Raw genomic sequence first — 23,059 nt, 5'->3', positions numbered from 1 at the left:
GACTCAGCAACCTAGGATCTCAAAAGATCACAGAGTCTTAGGAGAAAACTCACATGCCTGTGGCCTGGGATCTTTTGACCTACCTCATTTTATGGGCTTAATGAGTCATCAACATTAAAGAGATATCAGGGGGCCTCCCATAAAAAGCCAGGTTTCTGGCTTCTCATGAAAAACTGGAGAAGCTGGGGAGGTGAGATACAGTCTGGCACACAGACGGAGGAATAGACTCACTGACTTCTCCCATTAGGAAGTCAGAATAGTTTCTGTCCTAACCATGGCTTAAAAGGGCCCTGAGGTCATGAAGTTCCCAGAGCAGGTGGCTGCAGGTAAGCAAGTGACTAGCCAGGATACCCTGATGGCAGAGGTGAGTCAGTGGATCTCACCCCGGACAGATGTGATGGAGCAGGAAACAAGGTATTTAGGTTTTAATGCTCAAACAGGTGGCGATGTCTGTTAGGTGGCTGAATGGGTGCACACCCTCCCTGCAGGTAATCAAAGAATGGGGTGTGCAGTGCAGGGTCCTGGTGGGTTCCCCTGTTTCCTCCCTGGAGATGACACCTACTGCAAGCCCTGGAGATCACCTTCCTATTTGTGGGGTTTTTGCATGGCAGGGGTGCCCCCACTTGCCCCCCAAGCCCTGGCTGACCATCTGGTCTCCAGCCCAGAGGAGTCAGGCAGTGCTGAGAAGGTCACAGCCTCACCTGGTGAATCTGGCAGTCTCAGAGCTCTGGATCGGATGAGGTAAGACTTCCTGGCACCCACCCAGGCACGTAACTGGGTGCCCAGGCAGGGTGCCTGGGGCTGAGACTGGCCAGGCGAGAGGCATGTGACTCATGCCCAGACACTACTGTGTGTGCTGTTCTGCCCACACCCTTGGGGGCAGACAGGCCTTGAGGCCTCAGGACGGTCTTTCTCTAACTCAGGGAGGAAGCTGTGAGGAAGGAGCGCAGGCTTTGGAATCAGATGGACTTGGGTTTGAGTCTTGGCCCTGCCACTTGCCAGCCACATGATTTGGGATGTGTCCCCCAAACCAGTGTTTACCACAGTGCCTGGCACACAATAGGTACTCAATTAATTCATTTAAAAATATTTATTGTGTGCCAGGCACAGTTAAAGGTACTGGGGATACATCAGTGAACAAAAGAGATGCCTTTTAAATGAGCAAATTCTTTTATACTCCATGCCTCAGTTTCCTTATCTTCAAAATGGGCCTGATGAAAATCCCAGTCCCGGCTATAGAATCAGCATTACTGGGGATAAAGAATTTGTGTCATCCACCTCTTGAATGCTTAGGTATTTTTCAGTTGGCTCCAGTAGTGGAGCTGCTTCATAGCAGGTGGAACTAATTGGACAAAATGTATTGACCACCTACTACCCACTACGTGTCACACCCATAGTGCTTTTCCAAGGCTACCTCATTGAATTTCTACAAAAACGCTGTGAGGCTGAGACCATCATCATCCCCATTTTAGAGAGAAGGAAGCTGAGGCTTGGAAAAGTTATGTGCATTCTTTCATACATTCATTTACCAATTCGGTAAATATTTATGGAGACTTCCTATAGGCCAAGCCCAAGGTTGAATGCCGGGGATACAGAAATGGCTGAAGAGCTTGCCCTTGAGATTTAGAGTCTAATGAGGGAGACAGTGAAACAATGGATCAGAGAGGGGATCACATATCATCCCACATGCGGTGTCCCAGAAGGCTTCCTAGGGGCAGCCAATGATATGGATACGTAATCATAAACACGTAATCATAAATGGTGAGCAGACTTCAGGCAGGTAAGGAAAGAAGCAAAGTAGGCTGGGCACAGTGGCTCATGCACTTTGGGAGGCCGAGGTGGGTGGATCACCTGAGGCCAAGAGTTCGAGACCAGCCTGGCCAACATGGTGAAACCTCGTCTCTACTAAAAATACTAAAATTAGCTGGGCATGGTGGTGCACACCCGTGGTCCCAGTTACTTGGGAGACTGAGGCAGGAGAATTGCTTGAATCCAGGAGGTGGAGGTTGCATTGAGCCGTGATCATGCCACTGCACTCCAGCCTGGGCAACAGAGCAAGACTCCATCTCAACAAACAAATGAAGGGAGGGAGGGAGGGAGGGAGGGAGGAAGGAAGGAAGGAAGGAAGGAAGGAAGGAAGGAAGGAAGGAAGGAAGGAAGGAAGGAAGGAAAGAAAGTAGTGGAGTGGACCAGTGTTGCAGGCAGAGGGAAGAGCACAGGCAGAAGTCTGGAAGCCAGAGAAGGTGCAGCTCAAAGGAAAAGTGGAAAGAACTCGGTATGGGTGGCATGTGGATGAGCGGGGATAGACTTGTAGGACCTCAGGCAGGAGGGGGCTCTGCAGGTCCAGCTGGGGACAGAGTTCGGGGAGAAATCATTCTGTTCAGATGCCTCACAGGGCAGTTCTCTCCTCCGGGATCCCTGGGACCTGGGCTCAGGGGCCGAGAGCTCAGAGGATGCAGGCTGGGGAAGGAGAGGGGCTCCTTGGTGTTCTCCAAGGACTTTGCTTCCTTCTGTGTCCCAGGCTCCTGCCCCAGTCTCTGTATCATGCTGCAACACATGAGCATCCTTACCTGTCTGCTCCCACAAGCCTCACGAGCCAGCGAACCAAGCCAGGAGCCTTCTCTCAAGGGTGCAGGGGAACTCCCAGGCACAGAGCAAGGACCCCACATGGGAAAGTGAGGGGTCTCCAGTGTGGACGTGTCCCCATTCCATTGGCTGTTGGATTGAAAAACAGGAATCAGGCCTTTGGTGGACAGATGGGACCTGAGGTTTGAAAAGGGTTGGCTACGTACTTAGGACCACACCGCAAGTTAGCAGTATGGTCAGAACCCAGGTCTCCTTCTACCTGGGCCCCAAACTCAAATTTAGCACGTCAGGCTGCTGTCCAGTGACCCTGCCTTAGTTTCTGACCTTAGCAATGGACAAAACAGACAACCAAACATTCCAGCAGCGAGAAACAGACAATAAGTGAACAAAACAAATAAGTACTTCTGTTCATATGTATGAATATAGTATGAATGCATGAACAAATGCACATAACTTTAATTTTCTGGGCCTCAACGTCCTCATCTGTAAAATGGGGACAGTAGTGGTCCCCACCCCACAGAGCTGTCATAAGGATTAAATGAGGTAGCCTGGGTAAAGTATGTGTGTGGCACATGCCAATAAATGTTTGTCTCAGGTTTGCTGCGAGTTTGATGTTTAAACAAAGCCTTGAAGGAAAAGAGGCAGTTAGGCTGGGCACAGTGGCCCTCACTTGTAGTCCCAGTGCTGTGGGAGGCCAAGGTGGGGGGCTCGCTTGAATCCAGGGCTAGCCTGGATTTAAGACTAGCCTGGGTGGCATGGTGAAATCCCACCTCCACAAAAAATACAAAAATTAGCCATGTGTGGTGGCACATACCTGTAGTCCAAGCTACTCAGGAGGCTGAGGTGGGAGGATCGCTTGAGCATAGGAGGTTGAGGCTGCAGTGAGCCATGACCACAACACTGCACTCCAGCCTGGGCAACAGAGTGAGTGAGACCCTGTTTCTCAAAAAAAGAAAAAAAAAAAAAGGAGAGAGAGAAAGAAAGAAGAAAGAAAGAAAGAAAGAAAGAAAAGAAAGAAAAAGAAAGAAAGAAAGAAAGAAAGAAAGAAAGAAAGAAAGAAAGAAAGAAAGAAAAGGAAGAAAGAGAAAAGAAGGAAAGAAAGAAGGAAGAGGCAGTTAAAGATGTGGCTACTTAGGAGACTATTTCAGGGTGTAGAAACAGCCGTGCAAAGGCCCTGAGGCAGGAGCAGGCTGGAGACAGCAGACCAGCAGGGAGGCCAGTGGACCTGGAGCCAAGTGACCAAAGAGGTGCACAGTGGGGAGTGAGGCCAGACAGCTCCGCCGAGCACACTTCAGATGTAACTTGGAGCTGGTATTTGTATGTATAGCATAGGGTCATCAGGAGGATTAAACAAGACACTTAGTGAGAGTACCCTAAGGACAGCACACAGTAGGTGCTCACATGCACACACAAATGCACAGTCCATTCTCTGTTGTCTTGGCCTCTCCACCCTCTACACCCCACATTTAAAGCGTTCTTTGAGCAATCCCGCCCCCTGGTGGCAGATCCGATGATGACTGAGAGGTGAGGCCTGATGCCTCCCAGGCACAAGGTGACTGCGCGCCCTCTCCCTCCTGGCCAGGTCCGGCGGGCGGCAGATGGCCAGGGTGGTGCGGAACTTCCTGAAGGCCCAGCAGGTGCAGGCACCCGTGGAGCTCTACTCGGACTGGCTCTCTGTGGGCCATGTGGACGAGTTCCTGACCTTTGTGCCTACCTCTGACCAAAAGGTGCGTCCCCTCCCTCCCTGCTTGAGCCACCTCTGCCCCTGTCTGACCGGATGGGATGAGTCAGGGTAAAGCCATCTAGAACCAGCTCAACCCTGTGCCCCGAGTAAACTCTGGATTGGGGCATCCTCTGGGTCAGGGCACCCCGACACGCTCATCCTCACACTTCCTGGGTATTTGTGCTTGAACCCAAATCCCTTAGCCAACAGTCAGGAATGATATTGATAATAATTGGTAATATTTACTGAGCACCTACTATGTGCCAAATACTCACGTTTTAATTCATTTAATCCTCCAACAAACCCGTCAGGTGGTGCGATTATTATTGCCCCATTTTACAAGTGAGGAAATTGAGGTTTAGAAGGGCCATTAACCCATCCAAGCTCACCCAGCCTGCAGGTGTCAGGATAGGATTCAGATCTGGGTTCTGGGCCTCTACAGTAAGGCTTGCAGAGGTGGCTGGGGAAGGCATGGCCAGGGAGCCAGCAGCCTGGGAGAAGAGGCTTCCCAGTGACCAGTGGTTACAGCTCTGCTAGGGACAGCTCTGACAGTGAAGGAGGAGACATCTGAATTGGGTATTTTGTTTTTGTTTGTTTTTTGAGACAGAGTCTTGCTCTATCGCCCAGGCTGGAGTGCAATAGTGCGCTCTCGGCTCACTACAACTCCACCTGCTAGGTTCAAGTGATTCTCTTGCCTCAGCCTCCCAAGTAGCTGGGATTACACCACCATGCCTGGCTAATTTTTTATCTCTTTAGTAGAGATGGGGTTTCACCATGTTGGCCAGGCTGGTCTCAAACTCCTGACTGCAGGTGATCTGCCCACCTTGGCCTCCCAAAGTGCTGGGATTACAGGCATGAGCCACCACGCCCAGCCCTGAACTGGGCCTTGAAGGAAGAAGTCAGAATGCCTTGGTGGGCAAAATGCAAAGGGCTTCCAGGGAGGGAGAACAGCACAGACAAAGTTCTGGAGGTGGGAACCTGCTTGGAGGACTGGGATTGCTGCAGACAGTGCTTTGTGGCTGGGGTGCAGACTGAGCGGGAGAGGGGAGTCCCAAGCGCTGTCAGGCCCCTCCTGAGTCTGGGGTCTCCTGTGTCTAGGGGGACCCTGTCCACTGAGCCATTCTCCCTCCCTCTGTGCCAGGGCTTCCGGCTGCTCCTGGCTAGCCCTAGCGCTTGCCTCAAACTCTTCCAAGAGAAGAAAGAAGAGGGCTATGGCGAGGCGGCCCAGTTTGATGGTGAGTGCCAATGACCCGGTCACCCCTGGGGAACCCTGCCCTTTCATCACCATCCTTGGTTACAGTCCCTGCACCTGCAGGGCTCTCAGCTGGGCTCAGAACCCAACACCCACTCTCCGTGTCTTGGGCCCCCAGGTCCTCTGATGGGTGGGGAAGTTCCTGGGCCACACCCCAGGAGAGGAAAGGCACAGGAAGCCATGAGTGCCCCAGGTGCCAGTCAATGCCAGGCACGTTCTTGTTCTCGCTCCCGTCTGATCTCTCCTCCCCCTTCCTTATCCCTGTTCACAGAAGGGGAAACTGAGGCTCAGAGAGGAGAACTGGCTTGGCCAGGGCTGTGCAGCCAGGGAACAGCAGCGCTGGGGGCTCGAGAGAGGAAGGAGGAGAAGCCAGGCTTGGTCAGGGCCCCTCTGCAGAGCTTCCTGCAGGAGCTAACAGACCCTCCAAGGGCTTGGTTGGCCCACCTCCCCTCCTTGTCACAGCCTCAGTGTTCTCATCTGGGGAATAGAGCATTGGAATGGATGTGGTGCCGTTGTCCACAAGAATAGTCCTGGGTTTAAATCCTGGTCTTGGCATTTGCTGGCTCTGGTATCAAGGGTGTGTTCTGAACCTCTCAGTGCCTCGGTTTCCTCTTCTCTGAGTTGTAGGTGATAATTAATCCCTCTTATAGTTGCTTTAAATATTAATAATACATTAAGTGGGATGTCCAGAGCATGGCAGACATTCAATAATGGTACCTGTGCCATAATTATTAGGCTCTGAGTCCGGAGTCACTTCCTGAGGGGTTCCTCATCCATCACCAGGTTTTCCTTGCAGCCAGGGCCTGGTCCCATCAGGGTTCTCAGTCTCTGACTTTCTCTATCCTGGCTTCTGACCCTGGCACTGAGGTAGGAGGGAAATCCTGGCCTGGATTACATAGCCCCAGGTCGAAGAGGGCCTCCAGACAGTGCTCCCTGAGCTATGCATTGTCTTTCTCTTCTTGCAGGGTTAAAACACCAGGCAAAAATAAGCATTAATGAGATGCTGGCAGACAGACACCTCCGGAGAGACAATCTTCATGCACAGGTGGGGGCAGGACCACCAGCTGCTCTAAGGGGTCCTTTCCCTTCCAGGGAGAAGCAGCCCCTGGAACTGCTGGGGGAGCGTCAGGGATTCGGCGCTGGAGCTCTGATGGTCCTGGGGGCTGCTGGGGCCTGTGGGTAGGAAGCCTCTGCCTTCAGGAACCCAAGAGACAGAGCCATGCCCTCAGGGAGCTCCCAGCCTAATGAGGGAGACCTGGCCCCACTCTGGGGCAATGACCTATTTCCACAGAGGCAAACCTGAGCCTCTCATCCGAGAAGTCTGGTGAAATGCGAGACGAGAGACATGGTGGGGAAATAGGACCTTGCAGGGCCCAGAGGTCGGGCGGGTAAGAGTCAGGGGGATTCTGTGAGAACAGGTAAAGCAAGGTGTCAGGAAGGGGCAGGGCTCACCCCAAGATAAAAAGTACCTGCCCTGTGCAAGGTAAATTGGCTAGCGCAGAGTCAGAGTCGGTGCTCAATTAACGGGAGGAGGCCGCTTGCCCCTCCCCGGTGGTGCCCAGCACTTTCTCCGAAGCTGCTGAGAGGAGACAGCAGCATCAGCCACGCTGTGGCTGGGGCTGAGACAGTGTGTTGTACTGACAAGAACATTTGCATCCAGAAACTGTGTGGGTTCGAACCCCAACTCTGGCACTTCCTAGCTGTGTGCACTTGAGCAGGTTGCTTGAGCCTCAGTTTCCCCCAGACAGCAATGGCTTCTATGGCACAAAGCTGTTGTGAGGCTTCAAGGAGCTAACAGGCCCAGAGGGCTCCACACGGGCCTGGCACACAGTAGGTGCTTGGCCAGTGTTATGTTCTTCCTGGTCCCGGGCTGCCCAGCTGCCTCCTTTCCCCAGAAATGCATTGACTGGAACCGTAATGTACTGAAGCGGGAACTGGGCCTGGCAGAGAGTGACATCGTGGATATTCCTCAGCTCTTCTTCCTGAAAAACTTCTATGCAGAAGCCTTCTTCCCAGACATGGTGAGAGCCCTTGGGCAGGGTCCTGCTGGGGGGTCTGCGGGGCTCCCAGAAGAAGCACTCCCTGGCCCAGGGCAGGCTGGTGCAGAGGCTGGAGGGCGCTGCGGACCTCTCCAGGGTCTGTTTTTGTGAATATAGAGAACATTCCCATCAGTGACTCTCAACCGGGGCAATTTTGCCCCCAGGGGATTTTTTGTTGCCACAGGGAGGTGCGTGCCCCTGGCATCTAGTGGGTAGAAGCCAGGGATTTCACTAAACATCCTACAGGGCATGGGATGCCTCGCCACAAAGCACTTTTTTTTTTCTCACCCAGACGGAAAAAGAATACGTGGTTTGGTTCCAAGTGTTTCAGGCTTCTCTCTCTGGGTCTCAACTGCCTGCTGTGTTCCCACTACAGTCCCTCACTGGCTGCTCCCCAGTAGGGGTCCTGTGTCAGGCAGGCAGGCAGGTGGGGGCGGGCGGTGGCCTCACTGACTCTCATTAACCGGGCAGCCGACAAGGAGATGGGCAGATGTGATCTCACCTGGGAGAGGCCTGAGCGATGCTATCGGGGTGGACCTGGCCCAAGTGCCCATTAACCTCTTGGGAAAGGATGTTGGGGTGTTGGCACCTGGGAGGGATGGTCCCCCAGGATGGGGATAGACCCTCTTTCTTCACACTGCGGTCTTTAGCTTGAATTCCTCTCTTGGGACAAGTCGAGGGTTGGAAGCGAATGTTGGAATCAGGATGCAGGTTGTGGGAGGTGGGGAGGATCCGTGTGCTTTCCTGACTCCTCCTGGGGAGATTCCAGCCTCTAGGTCCTGGCAGAGACCCCCAAGCAGGATTTCTTGACTCTGTAGCTCTATTGCTGTTTTAGGCTGCATAAGCCTTTGTTGTAGATGCTGTACTGTGCCTCGCAGGATGTTTAGTGGCCTCCCTGGTCTCTACTCACTAAATGCCAATAGCACTCTCCTAGTTGTGACAACCGAAAATGCCTTAGTGGACAAAATCATCCCTGATTGAGAACCACTGCTTGAAGTCAGGCAGTATTGTCTGTTAGAACATTCTGTGCTGATGAAAATGTTCCATATCTGCACAATACAGTCCAGTAGCCACTCAGCTACCACTTGAAATGTGGCTGGTGTCGATGAAGAATGGAAATTATAACTGTATGTAAGTTTAATTTTAATTTAAACAACTGCATGTGGCAGTGGCTACTGTGGTGGACAGCAGAGCTCTAAGGGACTGCTAAGCTCTGGTTCTGGCTGAAGGTGGGGGGAGGGCCTAGGCTAGAGCGCGTGTGACTGTGGCCTGGCCTCTGTCTGCTGGAAGCCCCCTGCCTGTGGGCCATCCTGTGGGGATTGCCTAGCTTCATTCCAGGCTCTGCTGAAGGATCCCAGCTTGTCTTCACTGGCGGGTCCCATAGGGAACACCCAGTTAACCCCTTGGTTTGTCAGATGGGGAAACTGAGGCTTAGAAGGAGAGTGGGTCATGTGTCTGAGGTCACACAGTGAGCGAGTGGCGGAGTCGGGACCAGCCCCCAATCCCATAACTCCTCATTTAGGAGGAAGCAGAGGCCTGGCTGGCTCTGACCCTGGCCCTGGTCCTGGTCCTGGTCCTGGCTCTTTTCTCCTCTTTCTGCCCTTTGCCCCCTGCATGCCCCACCCCCACTCCCACCCCAGCATGTTCTGGCCCATCCCCAGAATTAGGACCCCAAGCCAGGTCCACAATCAAGGGAAGGAGAAGTGCCCCCAGAGTTAAACTCAAGTGTCCCCAAAAGCTTTCAGCCCTTTCCCCCAACTCCTCAGTCCCACAGGTGGCCAGATACAAAGAGCATGGGTTTTGGCATCAGTCAGATCCAAGTCCAAATGTCAGTCTCATCATTCTCTGGCTGTATGATTATGTGACTTAACCTGTCTGAGCCACAGCTTCGGAGGCAGGCTGTGAGATTTAGTGATGATATATCTGGCACATAGAAAATGCTCAATAAATGCTAACAATGATCAGGGCTGCCAAAGACAGTTAAGCAAGCTGTGCACTGCAAAAGCACACCACACTTTGGAAGACATTCACACCACAGACCTTGTAGGTGTGTATATTTGTTGTACAAGTTTCTGGCAGATGACATGAAAATCTCTTGCTCTAACAAAGTTGCTATAATATGACAGTTTTCTCATAGATGGAAGAAAGTGTTGGAGAAGTGGTTCTTTTTTTTTTTTTTAATGTACAAAATTCCTGGTAGCCCTGGCTGTTATTCAACCTCATTTCCAACCCTGAATCTTTTTCTCCTCTGCTTTCATAGACCGTAACTCTTGAGCAAACCCCAGTCCTAGAGCCCTTTGTGGGCTCTAGCGATGGCCAACCCATTCCCCAGGGTCTGTCTTATTCCGGCAAGGAAGGGGTACCAGAAGCACAGCGCTCACAGCCAGACAGCCTCCCTCTTGCCTTTTCTCTCTTGCAGGTTAACATGGTGGTCTTAGGCAAGTACCTGGGCATCCCCAAGCCCTACGGGCCCATCATCAACGGCCGCTGCTGCCTCGAGGAGAAGGTGCAGTCCCTGCTGGAACCTCTGGGCCTGCACTGCATTTTCATTGATGACTACTTGTCCTACCACGAGCTGCAGGGCGAGATCCACTGTGGCACCAACGTGCGCAGGAAGCCTTTTCCCTTCAAATGGTGGAACATGGTGCCCTGAGCCTGCCCCCACCTGCCATCCTCTCTGCCCTCTTGCTGGGGAACCCTGCCAGGGTGAGGGCAAGGAACAACCACCTGGCCTCCATTCTCTTGGGGGAGCCTTGGCACTTTGCAAACATCCTGGCCCCCATGGGCACCAGGACACAGGGATGGATACCACCCACCCTCGCCTCTGGAACGGCCTACCCAACCCGAGAAGAACGCACGTCATTCTTCCCTCGCCTCTTCCCCACCCACAGCCCCCAGAGGCTCCGGACCAACAATGTTAGCATGTTCGAGAATGGCTGTGGGTGGCCTAGGGAGATGGGCCCCACTTTGAATTGCTCCCTCTTCATTCTGATGCCTCCCTGGGGAACAAGGACAGTAACTTTGTGTGTCTGCACCAGGAATGGGGCCCGGAGGACCTGGGATCTGGTGTGCCAGGCACCAGGCTGCCTCTGCTCTTGGAAAGCTAGGAAAGGAGATCAGAAACATCCTCTGCCCCATCCAGATTTCTTCTCCCAAAGGGGGCCCAAGGCTGTGACACTTACCTCCACCCCCATCCAGCACCCTTCAGCTGTGTGTGGACAAACAAGGACAGAAAAACCCAGTGTCCAAGGGCCAATTTCAATAGAAAAAAAAAAAAGACAACAAAATTTTAATAACTGACTCCAACCTCAGAAGACTGATTATTACCTTTCTCGAAAGACTTTAATTACCGGAGCCGGCTTCTCCCTCCTCAGAAATGCTGAGAGGCCAATGTGAGGCCTGAGGACACACAAAGGAAGATGGGGCAGGAGGGGACGAGGTCAGGATGGCAGAGTGTGTGATGATGGATTTGGGGCCTAGAGGTGTCCATGGCTCCTGGGCTGGGATTTTGAATTCTGGATTTGAAGGGAGCTGGTGCTTCCAGATGTAGCAGGGGTGGGGGCCCAGAATGTTAGAAGTGGGTGTGTGTTGGGAGGAAATTAGGTTCTCTCTGAAGGTGGAGTTTAATTTCCTTTAATAGTCTTTAATTATTCCCCTTCATTCTGCAGGCAGTGGGAGGGGAAGGCTTGCCTGGTCTCTCTCAGCAACCCAGGGACCCTGCGCATAGCATGGGTTTCACCCCTGAATACACCGCTGTGGCAGGCCCATGTTCCCTCCCACAGTAGGGAAGACAGCTGCCACGGGAGGTTCATCGCTCTGAGTGCAGTCGCTGAGACAGGCACAGGCAGTCTGGTTCAGCTGGGCTGCAGGGCACGGGCAGGAGAAAGCCCCCACCGCCAGTGTGGTCACTGCAGGGCAGTCGGCCCTAGAGCCTCTGCCCATCTAGGTTTTTGGTGGCCCCTGGGGAGACCTCACACTGAGCCAACTACTGTCACTCTTTTAACCAACAAAAGCTAGCCTGGAACTGCTATGGTTAAAGTGGGTGAGCAGGAACCTGAAAATCCCCTTCTGGAAGGTTCTACAGAACCGCATCTGCAAGCTCCTGCTTTAACCTGAGCACCCCCTGCTCAGGATCCTACCCCAGGCTGCACTGAGTCAAGAAGGAGAAGGAGGCTCTGAAGGGGCCGGGGGTGTGAGCTGGGCTTGGGAATCCCCCGAGAAAGAGCTGTGGGTGGGAGGGGAGTGGGCATTGCAGAGATAGGGCTGGGGGTCAGGGCCACCCTGGGTGTGGGAAGCTCTGGAGTTGCTGCTGGGCCATCGAGGGGCCCTGGTGTTGGCTCTGAGAATGTTCTGGGTGACCAGTCACCTCCTTTCTGATCAATAAAAATGTCGATATGCGTTTCTTACAGGGCTGTCTCCGCAGCCTGTTTGTTGGGTTGGGGAGGAGGGGAGGAAAGCGGAGACGCCTGCTTCCGGTTCCACCCACTATGCAGCTGCTTGGCTCAACTTCTGCTGCCACAGGCAGACCCTGCTCAGCTGGGAGAGCCTCACAGTGCCACGGCCAGTGCCAGGCAGGCTGATTCAGCAGGATGACTGGCACATGCCTCTTGCTCTGGGGCTGATGGCCCTGCTGAGATGGAGATCAGATCGGGGCAGGGATGGGTCCTGCCTCTTCCTCTCTCCTCTCTTCCTTAAGCATCTCCTCCATCTCTCAGGGAGGACAGGACGGGGAGGCAGCCTGGGTCCTATTAACAGAGGTGAGAGTTCCCCAGCAGGGCTGATTCCCAGGGCCACAGGCCACTACAGTTCCCTTTCCGGTTTTTGTTTTGTTTTGTTTTGTTTTGTTTGAGACTGAGTCTTGCTCTGTCACCCAGGCTGGAGTGCAGTGGTGCGATCACAGCTCATTACAGCCTTGAATTCTTGTGCTCAAGTGATCCTCCCACCTCAGCCTCCTGAGTAGCTGGGAATACAGGCACAGGCCACCATGCCCAGCAAATTGCTAATTTATTTTTTACAGAGCTGGGATTTTGCTGTGTTACCCAGGCTGGTCTCAAACTCCTGGGCTCAAGCTATCCTCCCATCTTGGCCTCCCAAAGTGCTGGGATTACAGGTGTGAGCTACTGTGCCTGGCTCAGTTCCCTTCCATTTTTGCCTCCGAAGCTTCTAAGTTACCCGGCTTCAGTGGTCTGATTTTGGATGCCTGAAAATGTCACCCTCTCATCCTACACATTTGCTGCTGCCTCAAATTACACTCTTTGATACTCACTTTATTTTAGCTTTTGTTGTGAACTAAGAGGGCAAAAAGTTGTTGCCTGTTAGTCATTGACACTTTAGTCTGAGTTAACCACAAACCTGTTTCTAAAAGTTGGTATTAACGGGGGAGAAGTGAAGGCATGAGTCTCCTTCCAAAGGCACATACAGTTCTCTGAGAAGGAGGCAGGTGGTGGGCCAGCACTCCAGGGAAAGCCCCCACTTTCTGCGTGTATTCCCCATCTGTGCTCACAAGCAGGCTAGGGAGACTAAGGCTTCCTCCTGAGCTCGAACTCTTACCCAGGGCTGACACAGCCATCAAGCCGTTCCACAGCAGAAAACAGTGAAGCTGTGTCTTGGCCCAGCAGCCCAGCAGTTCTCCTTGAAAAGAACATCCTTCCCAGAAACTGAGACATGGAAATGACAATCTTAGGGTCCTGCTGAGGTCCTTGAACTGGTGCAGATGTCCCAGCTGGAGGTGCTGGGGAGCGGGTCCTGGTCCCCATCCTGCCTCAGGCTGTCAGCACTGCCAGGGAAAAGGGAGGAAACTTCTATTCAGTACCTCCTGAGCCTCCCCCAGGCAGGGTGCGTCTTCACTATTATCTCCGCCAGCGCCAGTGATTAGCTGCATTTTCTACAGATGAGGAAACCGAGTCTCCAAGAGGGGGGGACACTGGCACCCAAGGCTCTATTGTGGGTACACAGTGGAGTCTGCATCTGAACCCAAGACTTCTCTCCCCAGAGCCCTTGCTCCTGCTCTTCCAGGAGCCCGAATGCCCCCTCTGACTTCAGTTTTCCCGCCCGACGACTGAGCCTTCCTACTCTGACATGCCAAGCTCCCCTGGCTGGAGAGAGTTCTCACCCTCATCATTTACCCCTTTCAGAGGTTTTTGAGATCTAATGACAACAACAGTAATACAATAACGCCAGGCTCCATTCCAGAGCTCTACTAACGCTGTCCATGAGGCCTCATAGCAACCATTTTTCAGATGAGAGAAGTGAGGCGCGAACTATTAAGAAACTTGCCCAGGGTCGCCCTTCCAGGAAGTGGCTGAGGCAGGGCTGAAACCCAGGCCTGGCTCTAAAATCCATGCCAAAAAAAAAAAAAAAAAGCTGGTGTTTCTCAAAGGACACCAAAATGCATTGGGGAGCTTATTAAAAACTCCAGAGGGCCGGGCGCGGTGGCTCACGCCTGTAATCCCAGCACTTTGGGAGGCTGAGGCAGGTGGACCACCTGAGGTCTGGAGTTCGAAACCAGCCTGACCAACATGGCAAAACCCCATCTCTACTAAAAATACAAAATTAGCCAGGAGTGGTGGCGCATGCCTGTAATCCCAGCTACTCAAGAAGCTGAGGCAGGAGAATCACTTGAAGCCAGGAGGGGAAGGTTGCGGTGAGCCAAGATCGCACCGTTGCACTCCAGCCTGGGCAACAACAGTGAAACTCCGTCTCAAAACAAACAAACAAACAAACAAATTCAGAGGTCAGGCTGCACCCCTAACCTGCTGGATCAGAGTGGACAACAGACCTGGGAATCCGCATTTTCACCAGCTCCCCAGCAGAGTAAGAAAGCTCCCCATTAAATTATATTGTCTCTGAAAATGCAGAAAATGGAGGTGAGGGGGAAAGAAACGTCCGAGACTGGTATCATATATCTCTGCACCCCTTCAACAGCACCTGCCCCCAACAGTTCCTGGTGCCTAGCCAGGTACCTGTGGGGACTTGCTTCCCAAGAAATTAACTTCCTGGGTGCTGGGGTCAGGACAACAGGTTCATTACAAATACTGGGTCCCTTCCAGCCTATCCTGAGCTCTCAGTTTTGGGAAGGGGCTGGGCTTTCATGACTGCAGCCAATGAATCGGCACCCTGGCTGGAGGGGTGGGGCCAGGGGCTTTTAAACCTCATCCTAAGGGGCCTCAGGGGCAGTGTTGGGCTTGGCGGCCACAGCTAAGTCCAAGACCAGCATGTCGCTGCAGAGAATCGTGCGTGTGTCCCTGGAGCATCCCACCAGCGCGGTGTGTGTGGCTGGCGTGGAGACCGTCGTGGACATTTATGGGTAAGAGTCAGAGGTCTAGTGGTTTGCAGGCCCTTGGTGCTGATGCCCTTGAACCTTCCTCCCTTGGACCTTCCTCCCTGAGGCCGGGCAGGGCTTCTTCAGGGCCCACTCCCCAGCCTTGGCCTCGGAACAGCAGCCAATCAGGGAAGCCTGGGTCCTCCTCTTGGTCAGCTGAGTTTCCTGAAGACCTCAGCCAGGGAATTTGAAGTTTGGGAGGCTGAGCAGGGTAGAAGAGGCTTCAAGGGCTGAGCTCCAGGCCAGGGGCTTGGAGGGGGCTGGTGCCACGAAGAGATGGCACTTTTCTGTGTCCAAGGGATCCTGCAGGTTAGGCTGAGGATCTGTCTGGGGCACGAAAGAATAGGAAGAGGCAGATATCCCCAGCCCCATCCTGAGCCCATGAGCCTAGAAACAGAGCGTGAATCATTTTTAAAAAATAGGTTAATACATAGCACTTACCATGTGCCAGGCACTGTTCTAAGAGCTTCACAAGCCTCTTGAGTTAACTTTCGAACTTTAATCTTGAATTTAACCCTTACAACAACCTGTGAACTAGGTTTATTATTAGCATCATCTCATCAGACAAATGAGAAAACCGAGGCAGAGAGGGCAAGCCATTTGCTCAAGTCACACAATTACTAAGTGGCAAAGCCAGGGTTTAAACCCTCTTGTGGTCTTACTCAAGAGTCTTATGGTTTTAGCTGCTCTGATACTTGGAAAATAGAGATTTCCAACCTGATTTCCTCCAGACACTCAATGGCCATGCATTATGCCCCTACTGTGTGCCAGGTCATGTATTTAAGGCCCTTGGTAGAGGGAGGTAAGGCCCTGTCTTCTCTCTCTTAGGAAGAAGAGAGGGTTAAGGTAGGGTTTTAGGAGCTGGGCTCTGGGGACCACCAGGGAGCTGGCTTAGGCTTTTGGGGAGTCTCCGGTTACCTGGCTTTGAGGTAATCTGGATATTGGGAGAGGAGGGTGCAGAACTGTGGGACAGCTCCCGCCTCCCAAGTCTCCCAGCCCTCTCCTCGGGCCAGGTTTCTCAACCTCAGCACTACTGTCACGGTACCTCTTTGTCATGGGGGCCGCCCTGTGCACTGTAGGATGGAGAGCAGCATTCCGGGCCTCTCTTTGCTAGATACCAGCAGCACGCTCCCGAGTTGTGACAACCAAAAATGTCCCCAGACGTTGCCAAATGTCCCCTGGGGTGGGGAGGAGAATAGCCCACCCATTGAGAACGAGTCTCTGAGACTAAGACTCGAAAAATCGGGGTGAACTTGGGAGCAGCGATGGGGTTGCTCCAGGGCATTGGATGAGAGGGGTGAGGAGCTGGTCATGAGAGGGAACCAAGTCTGGAGCAGAGCCAGTCCAGGACATAAATCCTGGTATTGGGTGGGTGGATGGGCAGTGAGGAGGAGGAAGGGGATTCAGTGGTTCTTGAAGGAAGGAGAAGCCACGGAGGCTGTGCCACAGGGGTAAGGAGGAGGGGTAAGGAAGGAGGGGTAGCTACCACTTGGCACCACTGTCTGCCTGCCATGGGGTGACTGGGCTGCGTGCCATGGGGTGACGCACCTACCCCTGCTACCTCGTGCCTGTTGGGCAGATGTGGCTCCGGTTTGACCTGCCCCAGGAAGCCTGAGGCTGGCTCCTCCCCAGCAGAGCTTCCTTAGAGGATAGAGGATGGATTGGGGCGATAGGAGACAAAGGCCATAGCTTCCTGGAGTCACCTGAGCCACACTGGAGGTTTACAGAGAAGGCCGAGGGCGGGACAGTCACAGGGTGGGGGATGGAAGCTCTGATACCTTCAAATGAGGGATTATTGGGCCCTGATGGCCGAACCCCCCAGGGGTGGGAGTGGAGAGCTCCTAGTTTGTTCATTCACACATTCTTCAAGTATTTCTTTTGAGTCTAGTGTGTGTACCAGTCAGAGCCTTGAAGGATGAGCACAGGCTCTGGGGACACACACAAGGGTGCAGAAGCAGCCCCTCCCCTCTGAGAGGCCGGCAGAGGCTGGACAACCTTCTTACAGGAGCGCTGCAGAAAGGACTCGTTTTTGGGAAAGGGAGCAGGACTGTGTTAGCTCTGAGGTCCCTCCTGGCTTGGAGGTGCTGTGATGTAACATTCCTGGGTGCTCAGCCTGCGGGCCAACAAGAGAAAGGGCAGTAGGTGTGGTGGCTCCATCCTGGCTCTGCAACTTCCCAGCTCTCCGACTGTGGGAAACTCCTTTAACTTCTCTGAGTCTCTGTTTCCTCACCTGTCGCCTGGGGATGATAATAATACCAGCAATGACACTTAATGCCACTCCCCAGCAGTGCTGGTCCTAAGCACTTTCCATATGTTAACTAATTCTCACACAGTTCTAAAGTGGGTGCTGTCATCATCGTCATCTTATAGATGAGAAAACAGACGCACAGAGAGGTTAAACAACTTGCCCAAGGTCACACAGCCAGTGAGTGGCAGAGCCAGGATGTAACCCAGTTTGGCCTTACTTCAAAGGGCAGTTGGGGGATTGAATGAGATTGTGTGTGCAAAGCATGTAACTAATACTGATTTGTGGTGAACATTCAGTTATGTAAACTGTCATCATTATCATCATCATCGGTTTAAGGCTTTGTCCTGGGCCTGTGGACAGCCTCAAGCATCCCCAAACTTGCCATATGCAAGATGTCTGGGAAACAGCCCCTGGACCGTATTGGGAGAAGGAGTTGAAAAAAGATAAATTAGCCTAGCTGAGTCAGGGCAGGCTTCCTGGAGGAGGGGCACCAGTCAAAGCCTTGAAGGACGAGGACAAGCAAGTCTGTTGGGCCTCTCTATCTGTGGCAGTGGATTCAACTTTATCTTCTTGCCTTTCCATGAATTGAAGATGACCCAGGCATGATATGGGGGCTTTTCTTTCCTGAGCAGTGAGTCTTAGGATGGGGAAAGGGAAGGAAGGGTACCCTGGTGCACTGAGCCATGCACTGGGTGTCTGGTGGCTCATTAACTCCTCCCTGCAACTGGAGGCAGGGCTTAAACCCAGATCCCATCAAGTTCCATAGCCCAGTTGGTTTGCTCGGTTCCACACAGCTCTTTCTCAAGGCTCAAGCATCAGCGTAAACCTTAGCACAAAGCCTTGGTGCAGGAAGAAAGCTGCTTTCTTTTTTCTTTCCTTTTTTTTTTTTTTTTTTTTTCTGGAGACAGGGGCTCACTCTGTTGCCCAGGCTAGAACATAGTGGTGTAATCTCGGCTCACTGCAGCTGGACCTCCCCAGGCTCAAGCGATCCACCCGCCTCAGCCTCCTGAGTAGCTGGGACTACAAGCATGCACCACCGTCCCTGACTAATTTTTGTATTTTTTGTAGATATGGGGTTTTGCCATGTTGCCCAGGCTGGTCTTGAACTCCTGGGCTCAAGTGATCCGCCTGCCTGAGCCTCCCAAAGTGCTGGGATTACAGGTGAGAGCCACCATGTCTGGCCTGGTTTCATTCTTAATGGGCAAAATCAAAATCCCAGGATGACCTCTGGTGGAGAGGGCCATCCTCAGGGCCTCTGTCATTGGTCCAGTAGTAAGGACGGACTGGACCCACTCCCACGGCGCTTTCCCGTAACATGTGGAGATGCTTCCTGGAGTCTGTTGGGTTGTGGCTGTGCCTGTGGCTGAGGGGCCCGCGAAGCTGGTCACCTTTGGGATTCATCACAGGTGGCCTTGGAGAGCAGTCCCCAGGCTGGTTCAGTGAGACATCTCTGGGGTCTTACCCACCACTTCATTTTTCACTTGGGGAAACTGAGGCCCGGAGTGTGAAATGACTTGCTCAGGGTTACATAGCGAGTTAGGGACAGAGCTACAACTAGAAGCCAGATCTTCCAATCCAAACGAAGGATCTCTGGCTATTGGTGAAGAGGAAACTGAGTCACAGAGGTGCTGAGACTCACCTGGATTGGAGGTCCTGGTGGGGCTTGTGGACCTCTGTGCTGGCACACTTGGCTCTAAGGGCCCCAGAGCTCCAGGGATTCTCAGCTGCACAGCTGTGTAGGCCCCGCAGTCAGAAGGTCCTAGAAGCATGGCTGCAGAGGGGCCCAGCACACATAGCAGTCTGGAGGGCAGCTGAGTCTGTTCTGATGGCAGCCCAGACACCTCTAAGAGGGGGCCACCTTGACCTGAGCAGGTGCACAGCTCCCGCCCCTGAGAATGACCTCAAGTAGCAGCACATGGAAAAGACAGAAGGCAGAGAGCCCACCACTAAGGTACCCCAGGCAGGTGTCTCCTAAGGGACCACACCTGGTGATGAGCCATCCAGCTCCTCTTTTCTCCAGCTCAGAGGTTCTCAACCCTGGCAGCGTGTTTCAGTCACCTGGGGACCCATAAAAAAATGGATGCCCAGGCCCCACCTTTCGAAACCTGATTCAACTCATCTCTGAAGGGTCCCAGCACCCTAGGTTTTCCAGGATCCACTGGGGATGAATGTGCATCTGGGTCTGAGCACTGCTGCCCTTGTTGGGAGGACAAACAGCTCATGTCACCCTGTCTCTGCAGAGGCTGCCTAATGGAGCCAGGACCCTGAGTTCTGGTCCTAGTTCTGTCGCCACTCACTATGTCATCTTGAGCAACTTTCCACTCAACCCTGGGCCTCAGTTTCCCCATATGGACGCTGAAGGGGTTGGCATAGAACAGTGGGTTTCAAGTTCCACTCATGGAGGCCTCTGAATCCCCTCGCTGATTTCACAAAGCAGCTTCCATTCTGTCAACGTTGGATTTTGTTTGATGTGAGAGCTCTGACCTGCCTGTGCAGAGAGCTGGGACCTGGGGGGGCCGGTGCATTTCTACCCTTTTAAATACGGGGGATTTGGAAAAAGGGTGTACGTGGCTGCCACTTTCCAGGGGTGGGGTGGGGCAGGGCCATCCAGGATTACGGTGGGACCGTGATTTCTTGAACCTGGTTTTGTTGATGAGGCCGGCAGGGTCGGCGGATCTGGGATCCTTGCTGACTGGGAAGGGGCAGCTGGAACTGCCACCCGGAAACCCAGCTGCCTGGGTCTTGGTCTCCTCTGCTCCCACAGTCCAGCTCGGTGGAGACCTTGTTGGTCATCTTGTCAGCCTTTCTGTGTCCAGCCATGGGGACCTTTCCCATCGGTTTCTCAGCTCCTGAAATGTCTGGTTTTGTTCTCCCAGAAGAGTCCAGGCCCTGAGTCCATGAAGGGAGAAGGTTTGGGTTTGCAGGGGAGTGGGGACAGAGCTGGCGGTCAGTTCTGGCTCTGTCCTTTACTAGCTGTGTGACTTTGGGCAAATCACCTGCCATCTCCAAGGCTCAGTATTCTCATCTGTAAAGTGGGGATAATAGCACACATGTCATACGGCTGTGGGGGATACCTTCATCACCAATGCCCCATCCTCCTCCTCACCATTGAAGGGGGTGATACACGAGGGGATGGGCTCACACTGAGTCAACTCTACACGCGCTGGAGAGACCAGGCTCCACCATTTCTAAGACAACCTACTCTAAGCCGTGATTCTCAGATGTCAGTGAACATCAGAATGGCTTAAAATGAGGTTCCAGGGCCCTGCCTGCAGCACTGTAAGAATCTACATTTTCAATAAGGTGGGTCTGAGGTTGGCTACTTTTAGGGAGACCAACTGCTCCTGTTTGTCTGGAACCTGGCAGGTTTTAGCACAGCAAATTCTGTATCCAGAGACAGTCTTAGTCCCAGCAAACCGATGCTGTCGGCCACCCTGCCACGTTTTACCCCCCACTCACCATCTTAGGCTGGCTGTGCCATGGGAGCAGTTGAGTTCTTGGGCTGGCTGGGAGGGTGTGGGGCTGGGAGAGCCCTGGACAGGCCTGTGTATGGAAGCCTCAGCAGGGGAGGGCCCAAGGCCCTGAGCCCAGGGCTAGACCAGAAGCACTGCCTACAAAACCCAGAAGCCAGCATGTGGCGACTCAGCCATGCTGGCAGCTCAAGGTGGCCTGGAGAGGAAGGACTTTGTCCAGGTGAGGCTCCAGGTACTTCCCCTGTTCTCTAGGAAATGGGAAGCTAGATCCTCCTGTACCTGATGCAGGATCTCCTCCCAGCAGCTGCCCCTTTCATTTTCCTAGCACACAGTTTTCATAACAGGCATAAGCACTGGACTGGGAGTCAGCAGCCCTACCTTCTAGTCGCTTCTCTTTTGGGCCTCAGTTTCCCCAGCAGTGAAATGAGGGCATGACTTTTGCTTATCCTGAGTGCTTTACCCACACTGGTTCCTTTCATCTTCTCCTCATCCCCACCAGATAGAGGTAGACACTGCGGCTGAGGGAGGCAGTCACTCGCTCAAAGTCACACACCTAATGAGTGGTGGGACTGGGGTTTGAACCCAGTTGCCTGGCCCTGGGACCACGGGCTCAAGTACCTCAACACGGCTCCATCATGTTGCCCCTCCTGATCAAGAACCTTCGCTGGCTCCCCATTACAGAGGGATAAAATGAAAACAAGCTCATTATAACCTGAGTCTAAACTAGACCTCTTAAGGCTCCATAGTGAAAACACATTCCCCTCACTTGTGTCTCCTCTTGGTGCCTTCCTTGGGGAACCTGCCCCAGCTGCCCAGCCCACTGTCTCATCCTGCCTCCAGACCCGTTTCCTGCACCCTCATTTACTTTAATAACCCCTTCCCTGTCCTGGGCCAATGGTGTTCCAAGCCTTTCCCATCTATTATCACACTTGAGTTTCATGATTGCCCATGAGGTTGGCCAAGTGTCATTATCCCACTTTATAGGTGAGGTTAATGGGCCCAGAGAGACTAAGTGATTTAGTCAAGCTCAGCTGGCTGATGTGTGACCCAGCCTGGTCTAGAACCTAATTCTTGACTCTGGTCCCAGCATCACCCGAGCCCTCGACTTCTGCGGACCCTCCCTTCCCCAACCTCAGATGTAGCTTGTTCACCTTCTGTGTGAAGCCCTTGTTCAGACCGTGGCCCTGGGGACTCTCCTGGACGGTAGGATCTTCATTAGGAATCCCCCAGCATCTCACACAGAGCCTGGCACATAGAGGGGCAAGGGCGCTGGGCTGAAATACTCTACACGCAGGGGCTGGAGCCTGGGGACTGAGTGGGATTTTCATACCAGAAGGACTATCAAGGGTGCTCAGCCCTCGCCCATGGACGCCTGGGGCCCAGGGAACAGCTTTGGGGTTGAGGGAGTTCCATAAAAAGTTTACAGGCTTCAGCCAGGCGTGGTGGCTCATGCCTGTAATCCCAGCTGGGAGGCTGAGGCAGGCGGATCACCTGAGGTCAGGAGTTCAAGACCAGTCTGGCCAATATGGTGAAACCCTATCTCTACTGAAAATACAAAAATTAGCCGGGCACGGAGGTGGGCTCTGTTGTTCCAGCTGCTTGGGAGCCTAAGGCATGAGAATTGCTTGAACCTGGGAGGTGGAGGTTGCAGTGAGCCGAGATTGCACCACTGCACTCCAGCCTGGCCACTGCACTCTAGCCTGGGCGACAGAGCGAGACTCTGTCTCAAAAAAAAAAAAAGGCTTACTTGGGTGGTGGAAGTCAGGTGCCTCAGGAGTGGGGCTGAGGGTGTTCCCGAGGGTATGAGAGGCTGCTCTTCCTACCCGGGTTTGTCTTCCTGTGTCTGTCTTTCTGACTCCCTGTCTCTGACTCTCCACCTCGCTGTGTCTCTCCACGTCTCTCTGTCCCTATCTCTCTGTCTCTGTGTCTTCATGCCTCTCCACCTGGGTCTGCCATTTCCCCTATGGGGCGCTGCCCAGGGCAGAACAGGCCAGAGGGCTCCACTAGCCCTGGAAATTATAGCCTTTGGGAGTAGGGTTGCCAGATAAAATAAAAGATGCCTAGTTAAAATTGAATTTCAGATAAATAATTAGTAATTTTTTAGTATAAGTATATCCCAAATGTTTCATGGGAGTTCCAAACAATGATTGACTGTTTATTCGAAATCCAAGTCCAGCTGAGCATTCTGTATTTTTATTTGCTAAGTCTGGCAGCCCTGCCTAGGAGGAGACACAGGTGTGTCTGTCCCTCCCACCTGGTGAGGACACCTGACAGGGGCCCGGACCCCAGAGTGGGACCCGCCTGATGGAGAGAAGCCTGGGCTTGGTTTATTTCCCTTTTTATAAAAGAGCTGCTTTGAGATGTATCAGAATCATGTTGGTGGAAGAGCGAAGAGGGTGTTTTGGGGAGGTCTGCCT

At 53.1% G+C, this 23,059-nt stretch overlaps 4 protein-coding genes across 4 annotated transcripts in view; 2 read left to right on the top strand and 2 right to left on the bottom strand.

The window, feature by feature from the left end:
- Positions 1-23,059, bottom strand: part of SDHB (succinate dehydrogenase complex iron sulfur subunit B) — a 689,037-nt gene that overhangs the window by 213,733 nt on the left and 452,245 nt on the right. The gene's annotated exons all lie outside the window — the stretch shown is intronic.
- Positions 1-23,059, bottom strand: part of PADI2 (peptidyl arginine deiminase 2) — a 579,517-nt gene that overhangs the window by 165,474 nt on the left and 390,984 nt on the right. The window lies entirely within an intron of this gene.
- The window catches only part of PADI1 (peptidyl arginine deiminase 1), a 169,791-nt gene that overhangs the window by 28,412 nt on the left and 118,320 nt on the right, over positions 1-23,059 (top strand). The window contains exons 12-16 of the mRNA XM_050791233.1: positions 4,169-4,313; positions 5,451-5,544; positions 6,527-6,606; positions 7,457-7,582; positions 10,020-10,255. Coding sequence (XP_050647190.1) covers positions 4,169-4,313; positions 5,451-5,544; positions 6,527-6,606; positions 7,457-7,582; positions 10,020-10,253 — 679 coding nt within the window. The 3' untranslated portion in view covers positions 10,254-10,255. The remainder of the gene's footprint in view (positions 1-4,168; positions 4,314-5,450; positions 5,545-6,526; positions 6,607-7,456; positions 7,583-10,019; positions 10,256-23,059) is intronic.
- Positions 14,775-23,059, top strand: part of PADI3 (peptidyl arginine deiminase 3) — a 37,970-nt gene continuing 29,685 nt past the window's right edge. Inside the window, exon 1 of the mRNA XM_050791198.1 lies at positions 14,775-14,906. Coding sequence (XP_050647155.1) covers positions 14,815-14,906 — 92 coding nt within the window. The 5' untranslated portion in view covers positions 14,775-14,814. The remainder of the gene's footprint in view (positions 14,907-23,059) is intronic.

This window comes from Macaca thibetana, chromosome 1 (assembly GCF_024542745.1).
Source record: "Macaca thibetana thibetana isolate TM-01 chromosome 1, ASM2454274v1, whole genome shotgun sequence".
NCBI classification, from domain to species: domain Eukaryota; kingdom Metazoa; phylum Chordata; class Mammalia; order Primates; family Cercopithecidae; genus Macaca; species Macaca thibetana.
Note: the sequence above shows the minus strand (reverse complement) of the source record. Positions and strands in the feature narration are given on the sequence as shown.